The sequence below is a fragment of the Protopterus annectens genome, chromosome 8.part0 (assembly GCF_019279795.1).
Source record: "Protopterus annectens isolate FY-2018-M chromosome 8.part0, PAN1.0, whole genome shotgun sequence".
NCBI classification, from domain to species: domain Eukaryota; kingdom Metazoa; phylum Chordata; order Ceratodontiformes; family Protopteridae; genus Protopterus; species Protopterus annectens.
Window position 1 is genome coordinate 1,068,200,669 of NC_056741.1, and position 23,173 is coordinate 1,068,223,841.

A 23,173-nucleotide genomic window follows, 5' to 3' on the forward strand; every position below is an offset into this window, starting at 1 on the left:
CAGTGATATGATGACCTCTCTGGACCTAGATGCCATGCCCTTGCTTATAAGATGAGCAACATAGAAGAGTTTTCTTACTACCTAGGACACATGTTGGTTGAAGGCTAGGTTACTATCTAAATGAGTTCCCATTTCACTGACTACTGAATAAACTTTTAAAGGTGTTTTATTGATGATGGAGTTAACTGAGGTGGCAGACTTCACAAAATGTACTATAATGCATTTCTTGGTATTGACTTTTAAACAATGGCTTTGGCACCAAGCATTTGACTGTATTAGACCTTCATGAAGGGGGATTTTCATATTGAGCGAATTCAATGACTGCTCCCAGTTTGCAATCCTTTGTGAACTTGGTTGGTGAAAGGCCTTTGACATTGGCTTCGACATCTCAGAAGTAGATGACAAAGAGGAATGGGCCCAGCACAAACCCCCCGAGGGGACTCCACTGGTAACCAGCCTCTTTGTGGAAGTGGCCCACCAATTCTAACTTCCTGGGTCTTATCAGCTAGCTATTCACATGTTATAAAGGGGTTTATATCTAGTTCTGTAAATTTGTTGCCAATGTCCAAGTGGACTATTGTATCAAATGCTTTAGCCAGATCAAAGTAGGTAGTATGCACAATTTTCACTTCATCCATTGCTTTAGTGACATTTTCAAAGATGTCCACCAGATTCAATAAGCATGATCTTCCTTAAAAAAGCCAAAGTGGAATGTATCCAGTGTCTGGAGTTCTCCATGTCCTTGCTGATAATTTCCATGATAATTCTTTCCATGGTTTGGCAAATAATACTAGTCAAACTAACTGATCTGTAGTTTCTAGGATCTGTTGAAGTTCCTTCCTTATGACGGGGGATGTCCATCACAGTTCTCCATTCATGTGGCACAAAGCTTGTTTTAAGATTTCTTTTTCTTCTTTCGTCTTTTCCCAGTTAGGCATCACCACAGTGGAACAACAGTCCACAGAACAATTGGCACTTGAGTTTTACGGTGTTGAGTTGCCAGACTGGCATCCAACTTTCCACAGAAGGCACATACATGCACACACTCACACCTAGGGCCAATTTAGAGTGTCCAATCCACCTACGGCATGTCTTTGGCATGGGGAGTAAACCAGAGCGCCCGGAGGAAACCCATGCAACCGCAGGAAGGACATGCAGACTCCCCACAGAAAAAGCTTGTTTTAAGACTATAGTTAAATAATGACTCCAAGAGTCATGATAATTCCTATTTTAGGCTAATCAAGAGGCATCCTGGTATGTTATCAGGCCCCAATGAAGCCATGTTCTTGGCTTTAGTTAGTGCAGCCAGTACATGCTCCATAGTTATAGTTGGAGGGATTATGGTTGAGGGTAATTTTGAGGGGATGGTTGGAGGTGAGGATGAGTAAAGTTGGAACTGAATTTTTCCCCTAACTGGCTCACTATATTGGTAGACACAGTAAATGTGTCACCATTAACCACCAGTTCAGAACATTGCTGTGTATTGCCATTGAGGTTTCTGACACTGCTATAGAAGGCCTTATGGTTATATTTCTTCTGGAAGTTTATCGTAACCCTAAACTTGGCTTTACATTACATAATTAACCCTCTCAGTTGCCTATTTACTTTGTTGAGAGAATTGCTATCTTTATGGAAATTACCCTTCCTGATTTTAAAATTTTTTTTTTGTTTTGTTTTTTATGTATATCCTATTTAATTTGGGATTCCACTAGAACAGTTTGTTTCTGGACTAGTCCTGGGCTTACTTCTGATAGGTACAGCAGCCTCTATGCAGCCATTTACATAGTTGTACAGAGTTTCTGAGAGCAATTCAGCATAGGCGGCTATGTTATCTAGGTTTGGGAAGGCATTACATTTTGACAAAACATCACTTAATATAAGGTAATTTGCCTTGGAACCTTGGAATAGTTCCTAACTGTTACTTGTTTTAATGGAATTACAGAGTTAATTTTGAAGGAGATAGCTTTATGATTGGACCTTACCAGAGAAGATGAGATACTGGGGGGGGGGTACAGCATTCCCCCATATTTGTAAACATGTGATCCAGTATGTTGAAGCCTCCAGTAGGTGTCTTAACTATTTGGTCTAGGGTGTTTGTATTTACAAAGTCCATGAATCTCTGCCCCAGTATATTTTAGGCTGTGTAAGAGCCCCAGTCTGCAGAGAGATAATTAAAGTCTCCCATGAGTAGTATGCTAGGTTGGATGGTATCCAGTAGCTCCAAGTATGCATTCTGAGGTTCTTGGGACATGGAGGATGACCTATAGCTGACTAGGATATGGTATGGGATTTTGTATATGGTGATTTGCACATGAACGAACTCCAGCATGTCATCCTGTCTGATCACCCTTGAGGTATGTTTGTCACTGATGTATATTAAGACACCTCCACCTTTAGCCCTTGTCTGTACAGCTATTGGCATAAAAGTATGGAAGGCACTGAAACCTTACACTGCCAGGGTATGTTCTGCTGCTTTAAAACATGCCTCAGTAACTGTACAGATGTCTAAATTCTTGAGTGTAGGAGGCCTTAGAAATAGTGTATTTTTTTATTTAGGTTCCTGGCATTGAGCAGTAACATCTTGAGGTTTGGTTAAGTTTATTTTGCTATGTTGGTAAGTTTGTCAATTTGGCATTGAGTAAAAAAGGCACTATGGGAGTGGATAAAGTTTTAGCCAGTATTCAAAAGCCAAGAAAGGAGAGGTGCAGACCATCCTTGGCAAAGCAACATGGGCTAACTATGTCCTCCCAAACTGACAAATATTGATTCCCCTTAGAATGACACCAGAAAGACATATTGTGGCAATATCCTCACTGATGGTAATATGCTGCTCATTGCTAGGCGTATGTGAAGGTTGCCAGCCCAGCTAAATAGAATTTTGTAAAAAATTATATGTCATTTGTGAATAGTAATATGATTTGTATGCTTGCCTTAGAAATGTAAGAAAACTATATGTTCTGGGCTGAGCTTCAAGACTGTAACCACAGTGTAACCTGCTGGAAAAGAGCAAAAATGTGTATAAACTACATGCCTATGCAAATGTATGTGTTGATGGTAAAGGCTGGAATATACAGAGTTAACTTGCAAACTCTAAGAAAATAAGTGTAACTTGTTTATGACTCTGTTATCTCTGTTTCAGCTCAAAGCAGACACTGTAGGCTTTCCTATTGTCTGGAAACAGAAGTAATTACAGGTTTCCAAGCTAATTGTTTACGACTTCCAGTTTCGGGCAAACTTCTAAGACAGAAGTGTCAGCTTCTAAGAGATAAGTATTTTTAATAGAGACATGTTAAATTTTAAGTTCCTGCTAGCTTGGGAACTAAGGCAGAGGTGACAAGAATGATGTAATCTGAGATAATTCAGCAGAAATGTTTGTTAGTAACTTAAGAACTATCTCAGAGAGAAAGTCTGTGCATTTTGTATTTTGTTCTGGATATGTAAACATCTCTTCAGCACTTCTTATCTATATTTTCCTGGCTCTGTAAGTAAGACTTAGATCTTAGTGTCTCTCTTACAGCTAGATAGGAAAATAGTAAGATTAGTCTAGCTGTTTTGTGTATTTATGTGAGACTGTCCTGCAATGTTATTTTCAAGTATTTCCGATGATTCTGAACATTTTTTTATTTATTATTAAGTATATTTAAACGTTTTAATTGTGGCTGGTTTTATTTAGAGATATTTAATCTCTTAGAGTATTTGCATATGTATTTGGTGATACTGTATAGGCCACTCCTAAATAGCCTTAAAAGGTCTGGTCACACTTACTATTTGGATAACAGTAACATTACACAGTAGAACTGAGCACTCTTTGGTAAGGGCATTTATAGTAGCTGATAAATGTGGTTGGTGGCAAGTGGTACTACTGTATAGTCTGGACAGAAGGGGACATAGCTAATAAATCTGTGTCAGCCTTTCCCAAGAGTGTCTGTGTGTTTGTATATAAATCAAATTTCAAAGTGTGTGTGTGTCAGCTACTTGAGCAGAGACAAGAAGCACTGGTTGGACAGAGAGGGTGCTGGAGGTTTTGGCTTGACTACTCAGCTGAGATCCTAAACCTATAGCTGTGCCAGTGGGTAGTCTTATTGGGGATCTGGAGAAAGAGGGAGAAATCAGCCCCAGACTGTCTGTGATCTCTGTGTGCTCTTCAGGGAAATTTTACTTTACTGTGTATGTACTTGTCATCCTCCCAATGTGCACATTCCTCACTGGTGTTAGTGGTGAGGATTGAGGCTCCTTGATTACTGTGCCAGTGCAGGGGCATCACAGCTTATACCAACCAGATGCACATAACCTGAAAGCTCCATAATGTCTCTCTTTATATAGTCCAGGGAAGTCCATCTCAGGTCATTTATACCTACATGGACTATGATGGAATCATACTGGTAACTGTGGTATAATGACTTGAGAGCATGTGTGATTTTGCAGATTCTAACTCTAGATAAGCAAGTTATAGTTATATTTTCCTTGTTCAGCCTAGTTGGAGGATCATCAGTATATCTTACATTTTTTCCAAACACCTTATTGAATTATCAGTTGTCACACAGGCAAATTTACATTCATATAAAAGTAATCACAGTATAATTAACATAACAAACATTTTACTTCACATATATTGCTATATATCATATAGTATGCAACATTACATAAATTATTCAAGTCCTGCCTTTTTTTAAACAAGAAACATCTTTTTTAAACTATCACTTACTACAAAGGCAATCATACATTTATACAAATGAAAACAAACCACACCGACACAATCCGAGTTAGAAGCATTTTTCATCACAAACCATACTGACACAGTCCAAGTTGCAAACATTATGCATCACTTATAATCTAACCAATCTTTTTCAGTCAAACATTACATAGCTCATTTAAGTCCTGCCACCTTTTAAACCTCATTCCTCCCTTGTATGTAATATTTCCACATTTCCCATTTTCCTGTGTAGCTTGCTCCTACACTTTTCTCCTCCTATCCTAATCATTAGTAATTGAGCCTCTTCTACCTCTAAACTTAGCATATTTAATTATTCCATAAACATTTCCATTTTCATCTTTTCTTGATTTTCATGTTTTTATGCTTTATAGAGACTTTCATAGAATTTCCAAAATATTTCTAATGCCTGTACAGGATATCTTTTTACCTTCCTTATTTCAGGCTCCCTAAGTTTGGCGACAGCCCTTTCTACTTTCTGTTGCCTGAGTTATTGTGCTAAAAGTTTTTGTGCTCAAGTGTTATTATCAAAAAACAGTTGGTTAATAGCAACCTTTCTAAACTCATGCATATTATCGAGGTAATCCCTTATTTTCCATCTAGCATTTTGCAGTTGATCCTCTTCTTGTTCTGTGAGATTCCCCCATTCTGCAATGTTTTAACATTTGTCAGTCCCTCTAAATAATTATTACTTCTTAACCATAGCTTCCTTTCTTTTATTTTCACCCTATTTTAAACTCCACCTTAATTTTATCCCACTCCCTAGCTATATTTTCAGAAGAAATTTGTATCCTCTCTATCAGTTCCTGCATAATCTCTACTACCCATTCCTTAATTTCCTCTCTTTTCGACAGATGGGTGGGAAAGCACCAATGTCTCATTTTTATTTCATTACCCTGTGTTTTTATTTTAGCTATTATTGTTGCATCGTCTGAAATAGTTACTGGGTGAGTATAAAGACTTTCAATTAAATGCACATATTTCTGTGAAATGTAAATTCTGTCTAGTCTAGCCCAGTTTTTACATCTTGGAGAATAATATGTAAATTCACTCTGAACTCCTATTACTGAATTCACATTTTCCATCCCAAATATTTTCAAAAATGTCTTAAAAAATCTACCCTCCTTTGTTATATTCTCCCTTCTGGGACCCCCACACACATTTTCACTGCTGCAAATCAAATTCTAGTCCTCACCTATAATTAATATTCCTTGCCAAAAACTGATTATTTCTCCCAGAATTTTCTTAAGCTCCATTACAGTAGTTTTATGTGGAATGCAAATACATGCCACTGTAATCTTTCTCCCTTGCCAGTAGCCCTTTAACACTACAAATCATTATTATCTTTTTAACTTATATCACTGATGTAGCTCCTCTTGCAATTAATATGAGTACTCCTCTTTTCCTCTGTCCCAGGTTTTTCACTGAATAACCACCTTGAAAACCTTTCTTTATCAAATACACACATTCAGTTCTTACTAAGTGCATCTCCTGTAATATAACTATTTGCACTCTACTGTTTTAATATAGTTAACTACTCTTTCATTTTTATATTTATCTATGAGGCCATTTACATTTAAAAACATCACAAAAAGCATCATTGTATTAAAAAGTTATTATTCCAACCTTTTATTTATAACACCCTTTCGTTAAATGTCTACTTCCAGCTGTTGTGTTATATGTATACAGTGTTTGGCTGGTTGAACTTAAGTTGTTTCTTGTCATATCCATTTGAGCCTATGTCACATCTTATAAAGCTTTTTGTTTTATTGAAAGCCCTCAAAAAAAAAAAAAAAAACACACTCCCAATACCCCCTAAAACCTATTAACTTAATACTAACACAGAAAACTATGACACCTTCAAATATTGAAGTTTTACTCTCCTAATAGGAACAAAAGTCCCAAACTGACAGCCACACTTATAGACTTAAGTTAACCTAAAAGAAAGATTATCCATGCTAAGATGCATGTTGCAGCCTTTGCTTCTACTAAGTGCTGATTGGTTTTGTTTTATCTTTATAGCTCTCCCAGCTGGGAAAAACCCTGAATGCTTTCAGATACATGAGAACCAGGTAGCCAGTTTCCTCTTTATCAGATTGTTTCCTTGGAAACATGAAGCCCAACTGCAGAATTATTACTGAGCATACATGTATTTGCTACAAAAAAGCCTCATAATATTCAATGTTATTTTTTTGTCATTTACTTGCTCTCTCTATCTTTCTTAAAATCTGTTACTAAATCAGTCTAAAGCATTTAATCCAGTCTTTCTCCCATGCAAGAATGGGGAACAAACATTCATTTTTCATTTATCATGCTTTTTAAGCAGGCTTTTTTTCTTATATTGCAGTGCCTATATTTCTTAAAACTGAACAATAAGGAAGACAGAAGAAGGGAGAAGGAAAAGAAAAAAAAGAACAGCAGCACATGTTTACAATTCCCATTACACATACAATAACTGAAAAAAAACTTTACTTTATAGCATGTAAAGACAATCACATGCCACAATATTTGTATTAAGAAAAAAATCTTTGCTTACAGTTAACTTTCTCCCTCCTCTTTCCCACCCCAAAGCACTTTTCCAAACATTAATGACATGAAGTAGGTCATACAGTTTAAAGTCCCCCACAAGTCCAACAGATTCTGAAAAAAGTCCAGTATTTCCAGATTTTCCCGTTCTATCATATTTCACAACTATAATTATTGCATTGTAGTCCCATATTAAGTTACTGGTTTTATTGCTGCTCATCTCCAAAATCCTGTTTCTGCCTCATTTCCAATGTATTCTTTTAGTAAACTCTAATGCTCCCTTCCTTCTCTCCAACATTTTCCATTGACAAATTTGAAAAGGTTTCACAGGTACAGAGGGACTGTTTCATAGGTCTCTGTTACCAGAAGAGCAAGAAGCAAAATATCCTTCTATTTCTCAGCTTACTTTTTATTGTATAAACTTTTGTATTTCCTCCTTAATATGTAATTCACCAAAAATGATTTTGTACCTCCAGGGAAGAATACCTTGAAGACAGCTGGGTACAGCTGTTTGAATCTCACACCTGCATCTTGACATTCAGTGAATAGTGGAATAAATTAGGGTGTATAAAACATTAGTACACGACATGAAATCACAGGCTTTTCAAGTTTTTATACACCTTAAAACTTCTAGATGTTTTTATACACCCTAAAACTTCTAGATGTTTTACCTTTAGTTTTTTATTTGGATTGTAAATCTGTTAATCTTGTGTATTTGGCTAGCTGTAAGAGCTGTCAAGCATTTTATGTAGGAAAAACCAACAAACAGTTGAAGGAGCATGTACTCCAACATTTAAGTGATATTAGAAGGAAGAATGTCCTAAATGCTTTGTACAAACATATTAGTTTCAATGTAGGGCATTCTTTTATCTTCACAGTATTAGAAATATATCGTGTGACGTTAGAGGTGGGGACATCATTAACAAAACAGAATTAGCTAAGATGAGATTGATAGCTAGCCTGCAAGCACATAGATCTCCAAGGCTGAATGTTAATATACCTATAAAACTGGCTTTGAAGGTTCATCCATTACATCACTAAGTTTCTGTGTTTTGATTGGTTATTGGTTATTTAAATATCTCTGTTTTTTGTATGTTCAGGATCTGATGAAGCACTTTGTATGAAAGTGCTTATCCATTTGTATAGTCATTTTTGTTTTTCATTAAATTTCATTGTTTTATGACTTCATCCTTGTTGGTCGGACTATTTCTTTGCTTTTATTTTACTTTGGTTGTTACAGACCAACCTTTAGTCATTTGCCTTATCATATTTTTGTTGTTAAATATTTAAGCAGAATTAAAATAATTAAAATAATTTGATGTCTCATTTGAAGGAAAACATACTCAGGAGTGCAACCCCCCCTTTATGGTACGCTGCAGTGTAAACAATTTATCTAAATGGTGTAGAGCTAAAACCCACAGGCTTTTGTGCCAATGGCAAGTGTGTTACATATTATGCTACTGACACTGTTATTTGAAAGAAGAAAGTGGTATGCTTCTTCTCTAATAAACACTAAAAATATACATTTAGTTAGGGCTAAATTATTTTTATTACTTTTTATGTTTGATGCAGGATTGTATTAACAGAGATGACTGTGATATGGAACTTACCTCATTAATGGTAAGCAAATGAATAACATCACTGAATTCTTGCTGAAAGTGGCATATTCTGATATAATGATCTACATCACTGTGGTACATAGGAATTCCCTTTTCCCTTCTATAGTACATTTTATAGGTCTTGCTCCTGCTTCTGGATTTTGCTTTAGTGCTTTTAAAATCTGTACCATGTAAGAACTAGTAATCTGGGAAGACAGAGGAGTAGGGGTGAAAAGATGGGGGTGAGTACCCAATGCAGACTCACCCATCCTGGTGGAAGTGAGGTAATGTGAGCTGCTATAATGCCAGCAGCTACTGGTAAAAGATGTTTAAAGTATGCAGCATATGGCTTGGAGGCATGCACTTGGCCCTATAGAGTTGTATTCACAGAGTAACCTTTAAGTGGAGTGTGCATGAATATGAGTATTCACAGGGAAAGGCATACTATGGCCTTCACATCTGCAAGCAGCCATGTCAGCCATCAAGAGGGGTTTCCAAAACAATAGAAAACCCATCATGACTGCCTGGATGACGGTGCATCATAACCTGCTGTTGCATCAGTGATGGACAATGAATGGACATCACAATAGCAGTGGCCTGATGGTCAGCAGGAAATGGGGGGGCATTAGATGGTTCCCAAAAACAAATACAAATCTATACTACATGCATCTTGAATACATTTTTTCATGAAACAGTCACAGGCTGTAGACAAGGTTCAAAGGAAATAAAATGTGTTGTCATGCCTACCATTATAAATGGCATTGTTCATCAATTTGCACATTTCTGAATGAAAGAAAAGATTTTTAGTCACAAATTTACTTCCCTAAATATTTTCAGTGATTTGTAGTTTTATTTATTTCTATTAATATAAGAAAAATATAGACTAATGTTGAATCTGAACTCAGCTTTACATGAATCTAGATGGAGAATCTATACATCTATATTTGTTGAGTATTTTCTAAACTGAAAAATAACCAAAAAGTATACAAATACTCCTTATCTCCTACTGCCTTATAAGTGATCAATTTATATATTGGTACTCAGACATAGAATGTATGAATGGAGTCAGTCAAAGACTAACATCAATCCAATTTTGTGTAAAGACATCAGTATGACAGTCAGTGTGTAACTGAAATAAAAATAAAAAATTATTATCGACACAGTGTAAGCAGTTATACAATAAAACATAATCTGAATTAAAAAAACATGCACTCTGATTTAACGGAGCAGCCAGTTTCCAGTTGTAAACTGAGCTTTGCTTATGAGGAAAAACTGATGAAAATAAACCTGCATTAAATGAAATCTCTGTGAGTGCAGCCTATAAAAGAGGATGCAATTATTATTTTATTCATGCTGTTAAGCAGAGAACTGAAAACTGAACACTGCCATCCGAAAATATAATATCCCACTCTGTTTTAAAAGACAATACTACCCCACAGAGAAGAGCAACATGTAATAGTTAAAAGAAAGCTAAAAAAATTAACAGACTACAAGGATTGCTCCCACACATGCACACTCTTTTTTTTACTTCCTTTGAATGAAAGGTGGTGGTAACTGCATTTAAATAATGAACTCTGCAAACACTGGCATGTGTGCTCAGCACATGTACAGTACAGCATTAAAAGGAGGAAGAGGAATAACACACACTTACAAAATGTCATTATTAAAACAGCAAGAAATGTCATTTTTAAATAATAGCATTAACTCAGGAACATCATTGTATTAACTCACACATGGTTTCATGCTTGTAATAAAAGTATACCTGCCATGGGTAAGTCTGCATTACTTAATCTTGAGTGTGAGTTATTGCTGAAATTATACCATGAGCTTTTAAGTTGAAGATGCCATGGACCCCACAAACATCACTATTCCCAAATAAAATATACTTTCAAGACAAATTTAGGTGCATACCTGTTTAAAAAGTGTATTGCTAATACTGGGATAAGAATTTTCTTTTGATTGCATTATTGGATAATCCCCTTGGCATTTTCTGCAAAAAAAAAATGCACATTTAAGACATAAAAATAGTATATAATTTAATTTCCAAACATGCTTGAATTTTGTCATTTTGAAAAAAAATGTACTGCTTAATCCAAGGTAGTTACAGCAGAATCAAATCATGTTTTATACTCTTTAAGTAAGTCATAACTACTCAAAATATGTAAAAGTATCAGTATTAGAAATCTCTTCTCATATTAGCTTTTCATTTAAAGTTATTTTCCATTATGTCATTTTGAGTGTGATGCATTGTTGTCTTTAAGAAGTGAATAAAGTCACTTATGAAATGAATTGCTTCAGTTCATGCAGTCTATTTAATAGCACAGACAATGGTCTCATAAACTGCTATTAAATGGTCTGCAGCTTAGTGTTACATTAACAATTATACCACATGCCAAATAATCCTGTCAGATAGAAACATTTAATAGCAGGGCTATTAAAATGATTAACACAAAATAATATAGCATTTATGTAAAATCATTCTACTTACACAACCAGGTTACCACTGACAAACAAATTCATCCTGGTACACCATTGACTATTTATGTATGCATCTAGTCTTAAAAAACTAAGCTGGATATAGGATTATTGTGATGATGAGTATGCCTGAAGAAATATAGGAGGGAAGATTAAGAGTGTTTTTATTTGTGGGAGAGTTGCTTGATTTAACTGATAGAATTGAAATCTGTTCTTATTTAGTTGAGAGAAAAAAAAAAACTTTTTCCTACAGTCACGTGAATACTGTGTGGGAAGGGGGATGGGGAAAATGTGACAATGACCCCCACCTTCTGACATAGCCTGCCCCCATGGACATCTGGCCAGTAACATATTAACATGAATGACTGTTGAAACATACAATTATATCCATTTACACATTCTCATTCATATGGAAAACAGAGGGCTGTGTCAGCCACAAGAGACATTTTGCCTGATACTGGTGAGTGCAGTTGAGTATGGTGTGTGTGGAATGGAATGGCTGCATTAGCAATTATCCATGCGCTGTCAGAGACATTGTGCCATCTGTTACTTGCAGTTCCCCCTCTCTATTTCCTATGCTATGATGTGAAAATGGAATAGATTATTTAATTAATATTGCATTTATATTTATGCACAAACCTCAAGGAAAAAATTTATAATATATCACTAGGATGAAATTACTATCTAAAAGTTACTGTTGACACTTTCATCTGTAATCTGCAGGACTGATAAATTAGAATGCAGGTAAAGTGTGTTTGACTACAGATGGTAGATGTAGTGGTATGGAGGTCTGGTGGATAACTTTGTGTGTGAAAATCTGAAACAGAAAGGAAATGCATTTTAAAAGAGGAATAAGTAAAAAAAAGATGTCATAGCACTTATTATGCCCGTCTAAACCATGTTATAAACTCCATCTGGCTGAACTGGAAACAACATGCCTTCTTAGCTTCAAAACACATACAATTAAAGAATTAGAGCATGGTTTGTCTAACTCTTTATGTAGCTTGCATGATAAATTAAAGATTACTCTGAAGAATATTGCAGCTGGTGGTTTTCTGCAGTATCAATAATTTGGAATCCTGGTATGATTATATTGTGTCAGTTCCAAGAATTAAGGTAATATCAGGAAATATGAAACAACAGTGTCTCCATCATGTAAGAAGTAAAATGTGTGTGTTATTTAGCATCTATGTTTTGTACTTGCTTGGTAGGTTGATAGATACAGCAAATTTGGTGTGGTTTACTGTGATGCAATGATTTGGTGTGGTTTACTGTAATGCAATGACTTAAGAGCTTATTCAGTGTGAAATAAAGCAAGGAATTGTGTATAAAGTTAGATTTTTATGAAGTCAGCACCAAAATATTGTGTGGTACTTGTTCTAACAACATAAGATCCTTATACTTCCCTAAGAAATTGAACTGAATCAAAGCTGAAAAAAATCAGGTGTAACATATCTTGTTATATTCTGAATTATATTAAGCTCCAAAATGTAGCAATATTTATTTGAATGCAGAGCAACTGTGCTGTGGTTTGCTGTGAAGTGCTGCTACCAGGTATTTGGGATACCTGACATTGTGTAAGTGCTGCTCAGACTCCTGAAATTCTTTTGTACTTTTAAGTGTACAAGCTAGTGCTCCATAAAGACTTCACTTGAATGAAACTATTGCCTGCTTAAATGCATTACGGTAGAAATGGCATGAATAATGGAGTTAAAATATTGAAAATCAAGAATGGAGTTAAAATATTGAAAATCAGTGTAGCTATATGAAGGAGAATTAGGTATTAGATCAATGATGTTTTATATCTAGATATTGAAAGAGAGGACAACATTTGTAATTATAACATATTGAAAGATTTTTCGAAACAGAAGAAAGGGAAAGGAAGATTGTGAATTAAAAAAAAAATAACCCTTTTTTTTTGTAAATCGAATGTACTTTAACATTTAATTACCGGCGGATCTGATATTTTACAAAAAAAATAAATAAATAAAATATATAAATGTTAATAAAGATGACAGAGTTAATACAATTCCATAGATAGGAATATATAAATATACAATTCCAAAAATGTCAAAAGTAAATACAAAGATTTAAGTAGCCTCTTGTATACAGATAATACTTTAGCAATCTCCTAAAGGAAGTCTTAGAGCTGCACACCTAACTCAGGATTGTTAGCTGATTACAAATGACTGACACAAAGAAATCAAAGGATAGTCTACCAAATGTTTCAGGCAGGGTTTTTGGAACAGCCAGCCACACCTAATGATAGTATGTTGCAGGAGCCAATGGGACCTAGTAATTTAAATATGTAGAACCCATAAAGGTTATGGTAGGTAAGCACCAGAATCTTAAAGACACACTTGGCAGTAAATGTTAACCAGTGTATGTCTTATAAAACAGGCATTATATAACATGTATTGTGAGTCCCAAAGAAACAATGGTTTCCTGAGGCCACTACACATGATTCAGGCCCCTGTACATAAGCCTTAAGGACTGAGGTAGACAATACTGCAGTAATACAAACAGGAAAATTCCAGTACATCCATCATCATTGCAAAGAGGAAGTCACATGGCAGACCCAGACTCTATTCTTGAAGCCAAAATATAATATCTGATATTGGGTCCTTTAGCAACAGCTCTTATAAGGTAAATCCTTGGGTTTTTGGACAGAGGACCAAAATTCCATTCAACCGCTGCATTACATAATAAGGTAGGAAAGGTGAGGAGGAGGTTATGTAGAAACCATGGTACAAACTGGCATAGCCTTAGTTTTAGCTGGGTTGAGCTTTAGATTTGCACCAAGAGCCGAAGAATGGAATGTATGCATTCTTCAAGAGAATAAAATAAGGCACAGATATGTGTATAAAGTAGAGGTAAAGCTGAATGTCATTAGCAAGTGATTGATAACAAATACCTCCCCCTGTATGAAATTCCATAAGCCTGTATAAGAAAATGTCCATATTAAGTATGAATTAAATAAACAACAGGAAAATATATACAGATTGTTTTAGAATGCTTGTGGGAAAAAAAATAAGACTGTATGGGAACTGAAGGGTGGAAAAAGTTTTCTGTGTGTAAGGAGAATTGCTCAGTAAGATAGATAATGACGTGTGCGGTTTTGAGACCTGTGCTTGTACTATCCACTCTGGGCCTGGAGCCAGTTATCTGTTTTCTAGGGGATTTTCTTCAATACAGATCTAATGATATACTCTCAGGTTATCCATGGGTCTGGTCTTAGTAAGTCACTTAATAAATAATATAGGGAGTCTGTACTTCTCCTTACATCAAATAGATGCATTAAAGTGGAATGTGGTGGCCCTTTCCTGCTCTTTAACTCAGTTGTTAAGTGGCCCTGGTTTTACTGTTGTGAAACCCTTGATCAAGAACATTCTCTGCCAGACTAAATGTTAGACTTCTAGAACTATGTGAGACTGCATGAGGCCAGCTTTAATGACCAATACAAATGTTCTACCTATAGCAGTAAGGGAGGTAACAGCTTTACCACTTATTAGAATTTGTCGGTCAGTTGAAATGGGCAACAGTGCTGATGCTAAAACACAATTCAAAAACACAGTCATCCACTAGACCTGAAGGTTAGCTTGCAGAACTCCATTAGACTTAGTTTGACTAGTTGGTATAAACGATATGTAATGCTCATGCTTTCAGATATGGAAACTAATTGCTTTATTTCCTTGAAATATGATTGACAACCCCATGAAGATGTTATTTGTCTACAGTGCTACTGCAACCGCCTGGATGGCAATTGTGCTAAGATGTTGTCAAATTCAGCAACTAAAAACACAAATGCACTGTCCCAGCTGCATAAAACTGCTACTTTAGTACAAATAGGAAATATGATCTAAACATGCATGCACTAAAGAAGGTTGTGTATAAATTCATCATCCAAAAATTGAGCCAAGTGGTAAGCAGTTGGCATAATGGTTAAGGTCTTCACCTCCTAAGCACAAGGTTTGATCCTAACCTCAGGCCAATGTCCTTTTGGAGTTTTCATGTTCTCCCTGTGTCTCTGTGGAGCTCCTGCCACCTCCAGAAACATGCTGAATGTTTCTTTCTCAAATTCACCCAAGAATGTAGCTGTAGGCAGCAGCACAGATTCTATATGCTGCACTATAGGGGGAACAGTTGTATAGACCAACCACTTTGGACATCTACTGAGGTGTGCAGTAACCTCAAGACAGGAGAATACAGATCATAAAGTGTATGCTCAAATATGTAAAAATATGGCTCTAGGTATTCTGATTGAGTTGACTAATGTCACCAAATGGACATGGGTATTTGCTGGTAATAAGTGAGCTGAGGACCCGGCCTACTCCGACCTACACCAGGGAACCATGCTAAATGCTGGGAGAGGTGTATGTATCTCTACTGGCCAGTGTGTGCCTGCCATAAAGTCCAGCAGCCCTGGATCAATAAGCTGCTGGCTGCTCAGTGTCCATTAGTGCAGCTTGGGTTACCTGGAATAGCTCTGTTGAGCAAAAGCTGGATATAATAACCAATCAGCCTGCCAAACATGAACTGAGAATTGTTACACTCATTGTAGGTTCACTGACAGGATGGAGCTTGGAAGTGGATGACATGATGGCAAGAAGGCGGCTGGACATCTTGCGTATCCAGGATCCAAAAGAGAAGAGTAGTGCAGCAAAGCTACTTGGCTTGGAATCCAGAGTCTACTACTCAGGAGAAGGACAGGTTAGAAATAGTGAGAGAACTGTGGTGAGGGAGAGGCTTCAAAAAGCAGTGAGGAATATCATCAGAATTAGTGACAGGCTTGTGGCATCCAAACACCAGTGTAATGATATGGCAGTATTTATAATCTCAGTCTACACCCCATAGCAGACATGTAATTGTGAGGAAAAGAGTGCATTCAGTCAGCAGTTGCAGGACCTACTAGATAAAAGAGGAAGACGTGAATTGGTGTTGATAATAGGTGCCCTAAATGTACACATTGAGACAGAAGAACAGAAGAACAGAATATGAGGACTGCCTGGGTTCAATGGGTGGAGGAACAGGAAGAAAGGAGAGGCCATTCTAGACTTCTTTGTGACAAAAGGCTGATGGTAGCCAAAGCAACACTTACTAGAGTGGTTAACATGCAACTCATATAGAGTGCCTCCTAGTAAGGAAAGGGCATTGGGGCAGAATCAGTGATTGCAAAGTTGTCCCTAATGAAACAGTTGTCCCACAGCATAAACAACTGATTGCCACAATCTACTGAAAGCAGTGGTCAGAGAAAGCTCTAACTTCAACAGTGACTAGGCTGAAGACATGCATGTTGACTGGAAAGAAAGCACAAGAGTTCATGGAATTACACAGAGCTTTAGCCCCTCATGAAGAGGAGCAAATAGGTGGAATTGAAGACTTACGGCAGCATGGGTGAGGACTATAGAACAGATATGTGGTTGAGCCAGACATGGACGCTAGGAACACAAGGAAAGCTAGTGGTGAAATTCAGAAGTGTAGGAAGTCATTAAAAGCAAGGAGGAGTGCTTGAAAAAGTAGGAACTAGAAAAGATGGGCCAGGCTAGGTAGAAATACTGCTTGGCTAACAAAGAGGCTAGGAGAGGAGTTGCAATAGAAATAAAAAACACAAGGCATCAGGGGCACTTTATTGGCTTCTGGAAAGTGACAGTTCCAAGGCAAAGGCAGAGAGATAAAGAAGATAGTCAGACATCCTTTATAAGGGATGCCAGCAACAACCTGCTCACCAGTTCACAGGACATCAAATGCATATGGAAGGAGTACTTCCCGCAGCTTCTGAATAAAGAAATCCCCACAGAAACGGTACTGCTGTAGACACAGCCTATGACAAAAGAAGATAAGGAGCCGACCCAAAAGAAGTAAGAACAGCACTAAGGAAAATGAAGTCAGGGAAAGTCAAAGCAGCAGGCTCAGATGAGGTCACAACAGAAATGATCAAGACATAGGGTAGAATAGGGGATAAATGGCTCCTGAGGGTACTCAAAGCAGTATGGGGAGAAAGAAGTATCCCAGGTGACTGGAAAATAAAAATACTAGTGCCCCAGTGTTCAGGAACAAAGGGGACATTCATAACTGTGGGCAGTACAGAGGTATCAAACTCCTGTCACATTTAATGAACATTCTGGAGAAGGTGATTGGTAAATGAATACGCATTGTAGTAGAATGTAAGATGGGAGATTAGCAGTTCAGATATAGATCATGATGTAGCGCAACTGACTCAATGTTTGCAATGAGACAGATACTTGAGAAGAAGCTAGAAATTAAGAGTCCAACTGGGCAGTAGTGTAGCTTGAGTGAGCCAAGAAGGCAACTGCCCTGGGAGCAAAGTATTGGGGTAGGGGTGCAATCAGCCAATGATGATCTTTCATTAATGCAATACTGGCTTTTAAAGGCCAATATTGCATTTGTAGTCAAACCTGAGTACTGTAGTATGCTTTGTGTGGTCTAAACTATAGCAACTGACTGCTACATAGTATCAAGCAGTTTGCTACAGTTTAAAAGTAACCAGGAGAATAAGGTCCACAATGGATAAACGGTACAATATAACCAACAAAATAAGCCATAGAGAACAATATAACATACCGGCACATGACCAGGGTTAAAAGCAAAAAATAAAATCTTTACTACAGCAGATGAAGCAGGTTAGCACTTTCCTGGTTCTACTTTGAGGCCCGTCTCAAGCTACATGTTGTCCCAAGAAGCTTGAGGGCATTGAAGATGCCAGCATATGGTGAGCATTACACTGATCTCTTGGCTAAATGGCAGCAGTTGAATTTTGAAAATGGTTCTATTTATTTGAAATTACTTAATCAGTTCTTTAAACCAAGGGAACTACTTGACAGTATTAAGAAACAACAGGATGAGCTATATCATTTTGCACCAGCAGACAGTGTTGAATTGGCACTATCTGAAGTCATAGATGCTGTTTCTCCTTTTGAGAAGACGCTTTCTATGCAAAAGAAGAAAAATTTGACAGAAATTGGAAGGGCTTTAAGAAGGGTCATGTTTCTTCGTGGCCTAGGACAGTCGAGAGTACTGGAAATGAATGGACTGTTGTGACTGAGGCTATAGGTGGTTATGATTCTAATGTGAATAATGTAAATGATCCTGTTAAGAATGATTTGAGCATGCCTGTTGGCCAGATTGATAGTGGCAGCAGTGTGACTGTTAATAAGATGACTACTTCTGGAGCATAGGTGGATAGCTCTATTTACACTACACCTAGAGGGGATTTGTCTGTTACAACTCCTCAGGCAGATGTTAGTAGAAAGACCAGTTCAACTCGGTCTACCCACGTTTTTCCTGCTCTACCCCTGTCCATTCGGCAGGATTGGGAGAGACCACTGACTCGATCCAGAAGTCTAGGGAGGACAAAGAAGAAACAACCTCCAGGGGTGGGGAGTTATCTGATCATCAAGGGAATGTGACAACCCATCAAAACACCTTAGTTTGGAGTATTTCTCATAGATTTTTGAGTTCTGTTGAAATTGCATTATTAAATAAAGAATTGCCATTTAGTCCATCGCAGAGAGCTGATTTGGCTGACACTATAATTCACTTGAGAGTGTGTATCCATAATCTGATGTTAAAAATTATCTATTCTACTGATAATAACGGATATATTACTGCTGTAACTTTTGTTAAACAAAGTAAGTTTGTACCTCAGAACCACCCTATATTGGAAGTTTTTTATAAGTTATGTGAAAATGACATTTTCAATCTACTTAGTAATCATGAACATAAGCATTCCTTCACCAATTTGAATTATTTAGAAAGGAAAGCACATTGTGAGTTACAAGAGTGATACTAGCATTGTCATTCGACCAGCCAATAAAGGCAACTTCATAGTTGTACTTGACAGTGACTATTATTTTAGGGCTATCAAGGATATGTTGAGGGATTCCAGCACCTATTTGAGTGTTAGTTATGGGGGTCTTGCTATGGTGATGTGTAGGGTGTATACCACTATTGATGACTGTGTTTCTAGTCATTGTATTACCCCTGAGTTGTCCTGTTATCTTAAAATAGAGAATTCTTTTGTCCCTATTTTTCATGGCTTACCAAAGGTGCATATGGACCCAATCTGACCCACCCCCTTTACAGCTATTGTATCAGGAGAGGGCTGGCTCACTGAGCCCTTTTCAATTTATGTTGAAAAACATTTAAGGCCTGTGTTGGAGCAGAGCATTTTTGTTCTTAGAGACTCTAAGCAATTTTTACAGGACATCTGTGCATTTACTAGCCATCATGTTCTTCCCACTGATTGTCTATTAGTTACTCTGGATGTCACAACTTTGTTTACATCTATTCCCAATATTACTGGCCTTGAAAATACTAGAGCCTATCTTGTAGAGCATAGTGTTTATGATGAAAGAATGGTTGATTTGATCTGTCTTTTCCTTGAGGTGGTCTTAGAGAATAATCTGTTTGTATTCGATTGGGAATATCATTTGCAGACAGCTATGGGCACTTTGTGTGCCAATAGCTATGCCACTATTGTCATGGCTCAGTGGAAGAATAGAATGTTTTTTTAATTCTGATGAATTTATTGAGCATGTCTGCTTTTACCATCATTTTGTTAATGGTGTCTTTTTGTTGGGGTGTGATACTATTCAGTTTACAGGAGTTTTTTGACTTTTCTTCACAGTGCCACAGGGTTTCTTAAGTTTTCTATGAAACTGTCCATCTTTATTGTAGATTTTTTGATCTTGGAGTACAGAGGGGTGCTGATTTGACTTTTAATACAAGACTTTTAGGAAGGAATGTTGCAGGAATTATTTCCTTCATAGATCAAGTATGCATCCCATCTATATTTTTAAAACTGTAGTTATAGGACAAGGTCTGCACATGTCTAGGCTGAATGTAAGTGGTAGTGGATTTCTGGATGATTTAGAGAGATTGACGGATGATATTACTGAGAGAGAGGCAATAAGTAACATGAGATGGAGGACAGTTTTGCCTTTTGTAAGCAAATGAGAGGTACTAGAGCAAGACCATACTTTTTTTTGTACAGGGATGTTTGTGATGTTTGTAATACATCTAAGTCAAGTTTCATGTCCATCCCCATGTTTTTTAGTAGTGATGCTGGGGTTTTTGCTGATATTTTCATGAAGCATTGGCCAGTCTTACTTATGAAGGTTAAGAATGAGAATCTAAACAAAAACCAAGAAAAACCAACACCTAAACTGTAAAATAGAAATACTACCAGGCGGAAACAAGCTGGTAAAAACGGCACAAACTGTTTATTAAAGTAAGCGCTTTCGGCTGCAATAATACACAGCCTTCATCAGACAAAGTACAAAACCATGACATCCCACAATACTTAAATACTTAAATAAAATCCTTCATCATTTAACTCATAAATTAATTAACCAATTAACTAATAAAAAAACGGTTAGTTAAACCTGAACAACATTGATATTAAATATGCGTATTTTTATATATAAAAAGCACAGTATATAAATGGTAATGATAAATAGCTATTATAAAATCCATTGTAAAAGATATCCACTACCAAAAAACTGCACTACAAATAAAAACTTGTCACAAAACATCAAATTAGAAATAGAAATAGAAAATTGGAACAAATGTGTAGAAAAAAATAATATATATTTATATATATATATCTATATATTAAATAAATCCTGATCAAATAAGGACAGTCACTTATACATTGCCAGTTCGAATTCAGCTTCATTTTTGTATATTATATTAAATTATAAATGCATTTTATATATAAAGACAATTCAATATAACATAGAACATAAACTGATTTTTTACTAAACCTAGAAATCAAGCCTCACTACCTAATTACTTATCTACATAAAGCTTTTAGTTTTAAAATACACTTAATGGAAGCAACATCATTCAGCCCTGGGGGTATCTGTGCAGATGTTCTAATTTGCCAGAACAACTCCTGCTCTTCTAAATAGAGCTGCCACGGACCCTCTCTAATATCAATGTTGACCTGATGGACAACAGTAAACAGAAAACAATGTTCTGGATATTCAAAAATATGCCTAGCAAGTGCATTGGTCAAATCCTTCCTTCCTATGGCATACAAATGCTCATAAATTTGTTTTCTTAACTTCCTCTCAGTTTTGCCGATGTAAAAAGAGGGGCATTTCTCACATACAGCAACATAAACAACTCCACATGATTCACAGTTATAGTTTCCATTAATGGAAATACTTAACTTATTGATATTAATTTTGTTACCAGGTGCAACATGCTTACATTGAGGACACATTCCACATTTTCGCATACCAACTGTTTTTTGTTTGCTGGTAGCCCTATTTTTTTCAACAATCCCTTTTAAATTAAGGCCACTTTTATATGCAAAAACTGGATGTGTGCCCAATGTTTTGGCCAACACTCTATCTTCTAGAATGATATTCCAATTTTTAACTAAGATGTCCCTAATGGCTTGATAATCAATACAATATGTAAAAAGAAAGTTTATACTATATGATGTCAACATATTGCTATTCATGCTTAACTTAGATGGCCTATCCAACAAAGCACCTCCCAGCAAGGGCATAAAATGCCCATTATATCTTTTGGCCTGCACTTCGTCTTGTAACTGTTTTATTAGATTGGCTGGGTAGCCTCTACACAGGAACATTTTAGCTATGTTGTCACATTCACTAACAAAATCAGCCTCCTCTGATATCATCTTGGCAGCTCTAATGAGCTGCCCTTTAACCACACTTCTTTTTTGGTGGAGGGGATGGCAACTTGAAAAATGGAGATAACAATTAGAATAGGTTGGTTTTCTATAGATCAGAGATTTAAACTTGTTGTTAACCTTATCCTTACATATTGTTACGTCAAGGAAATTCATTTCATCCATGCTCATAGAATATGTAAACTCCAAGAAGTTAGTCATAATGGATATACTGTCTATGAAGTCAGGTATTAAGTCTGGTGGGCCCTTCCAGATAAAACACATATCATCTTGGTATCTAGTATACCAAGTGACGTGTTGTTGATACAATTCATTATTAAACAAAAATTGATGTTCCCAAAATGCCATGACGCTGTTAGCAAAGCTACACCCACATGGTGAACCCATAGCTATTCTGGTATTTTGTAGAAAGAATTGATTCTTAAACACTATAAAATTATTAGATAAGACCAATTCTAGAAGGGTCTCCACAACATACATCTGCACGGAAGAGGCGCTCTTAGCCAGCATAAAATTCCTAGTCCAATCTATACCCAATTGGTGAGGGATCACCGTATAAAGATCTTTTACATCCACTACAAGAAAAACATACTCTGAATTATATTCAATTTTGCTGAGATTCTCCAAAAAATCCCAATAATCTTTGCAGATCTGGGGTTCGCCATGTATCATTGGCTTAAGTATCCAATCAACATACTTGGCACAAGCATAAGTGATAGATCCTCTCCCATCAACTATTGGCCTAAGTGGGGGATCTACCAAGTTTTTGTGAATTTTTGGTGTACCAAATATGGTGGGAATCTTGGGGGCTGGTATGGATAGGAAATGAAAGGTGTTACAATCAATACTACCTTCCAAAAACAAATCGTGCAAAATCCCCCTAATTTTCCTATGGGCTCCATTTATCTCGTTAACACTGGAAGTCAGATATACATCAGACTGCAGATGATTTAACATCTTGCTGTCATATAAGTATTCATCCATAAACACCAGACCCCCTCCCTTGTCTGGCTTCATAACTCTAACCTTACAGTCATACAAGAGTAAAATAAAATCCATTTCATTTTTTGAGATGTTACTTATCTTTTTGCTACTAGAATCACTAGAGTTCAGTCTAGCCCTTAGATCTATTTCACAAATGTTTACAAACATATTTAGAACACAATTAAATGGTGG

At 36.6% G+C, this 23,173-nt stretch overlaps 1 protein-coding gene across 1 annotated transcript in view; it reads right to left on the reverse strand.

Annotated features, from left to right (window-relative positions):
- Positions 1–23,173, reverse strand: part of LOC122809222 (B-cell receptor CD22-like) — a 346,467-nt gene that overhangs the window by 16,574 nt on the left and 306,720 nt on the right. The window contains exon 7 of the mRNA XM_044080536.1: positions 10,747–10,825. Coding sequence (XP_043936471.1) covers positions 10,747–10,825 — 79 coding nt within the window. The remainder of the gene's footprint in view (positions 1–10,746; positions 10,826–23,173) is intronic.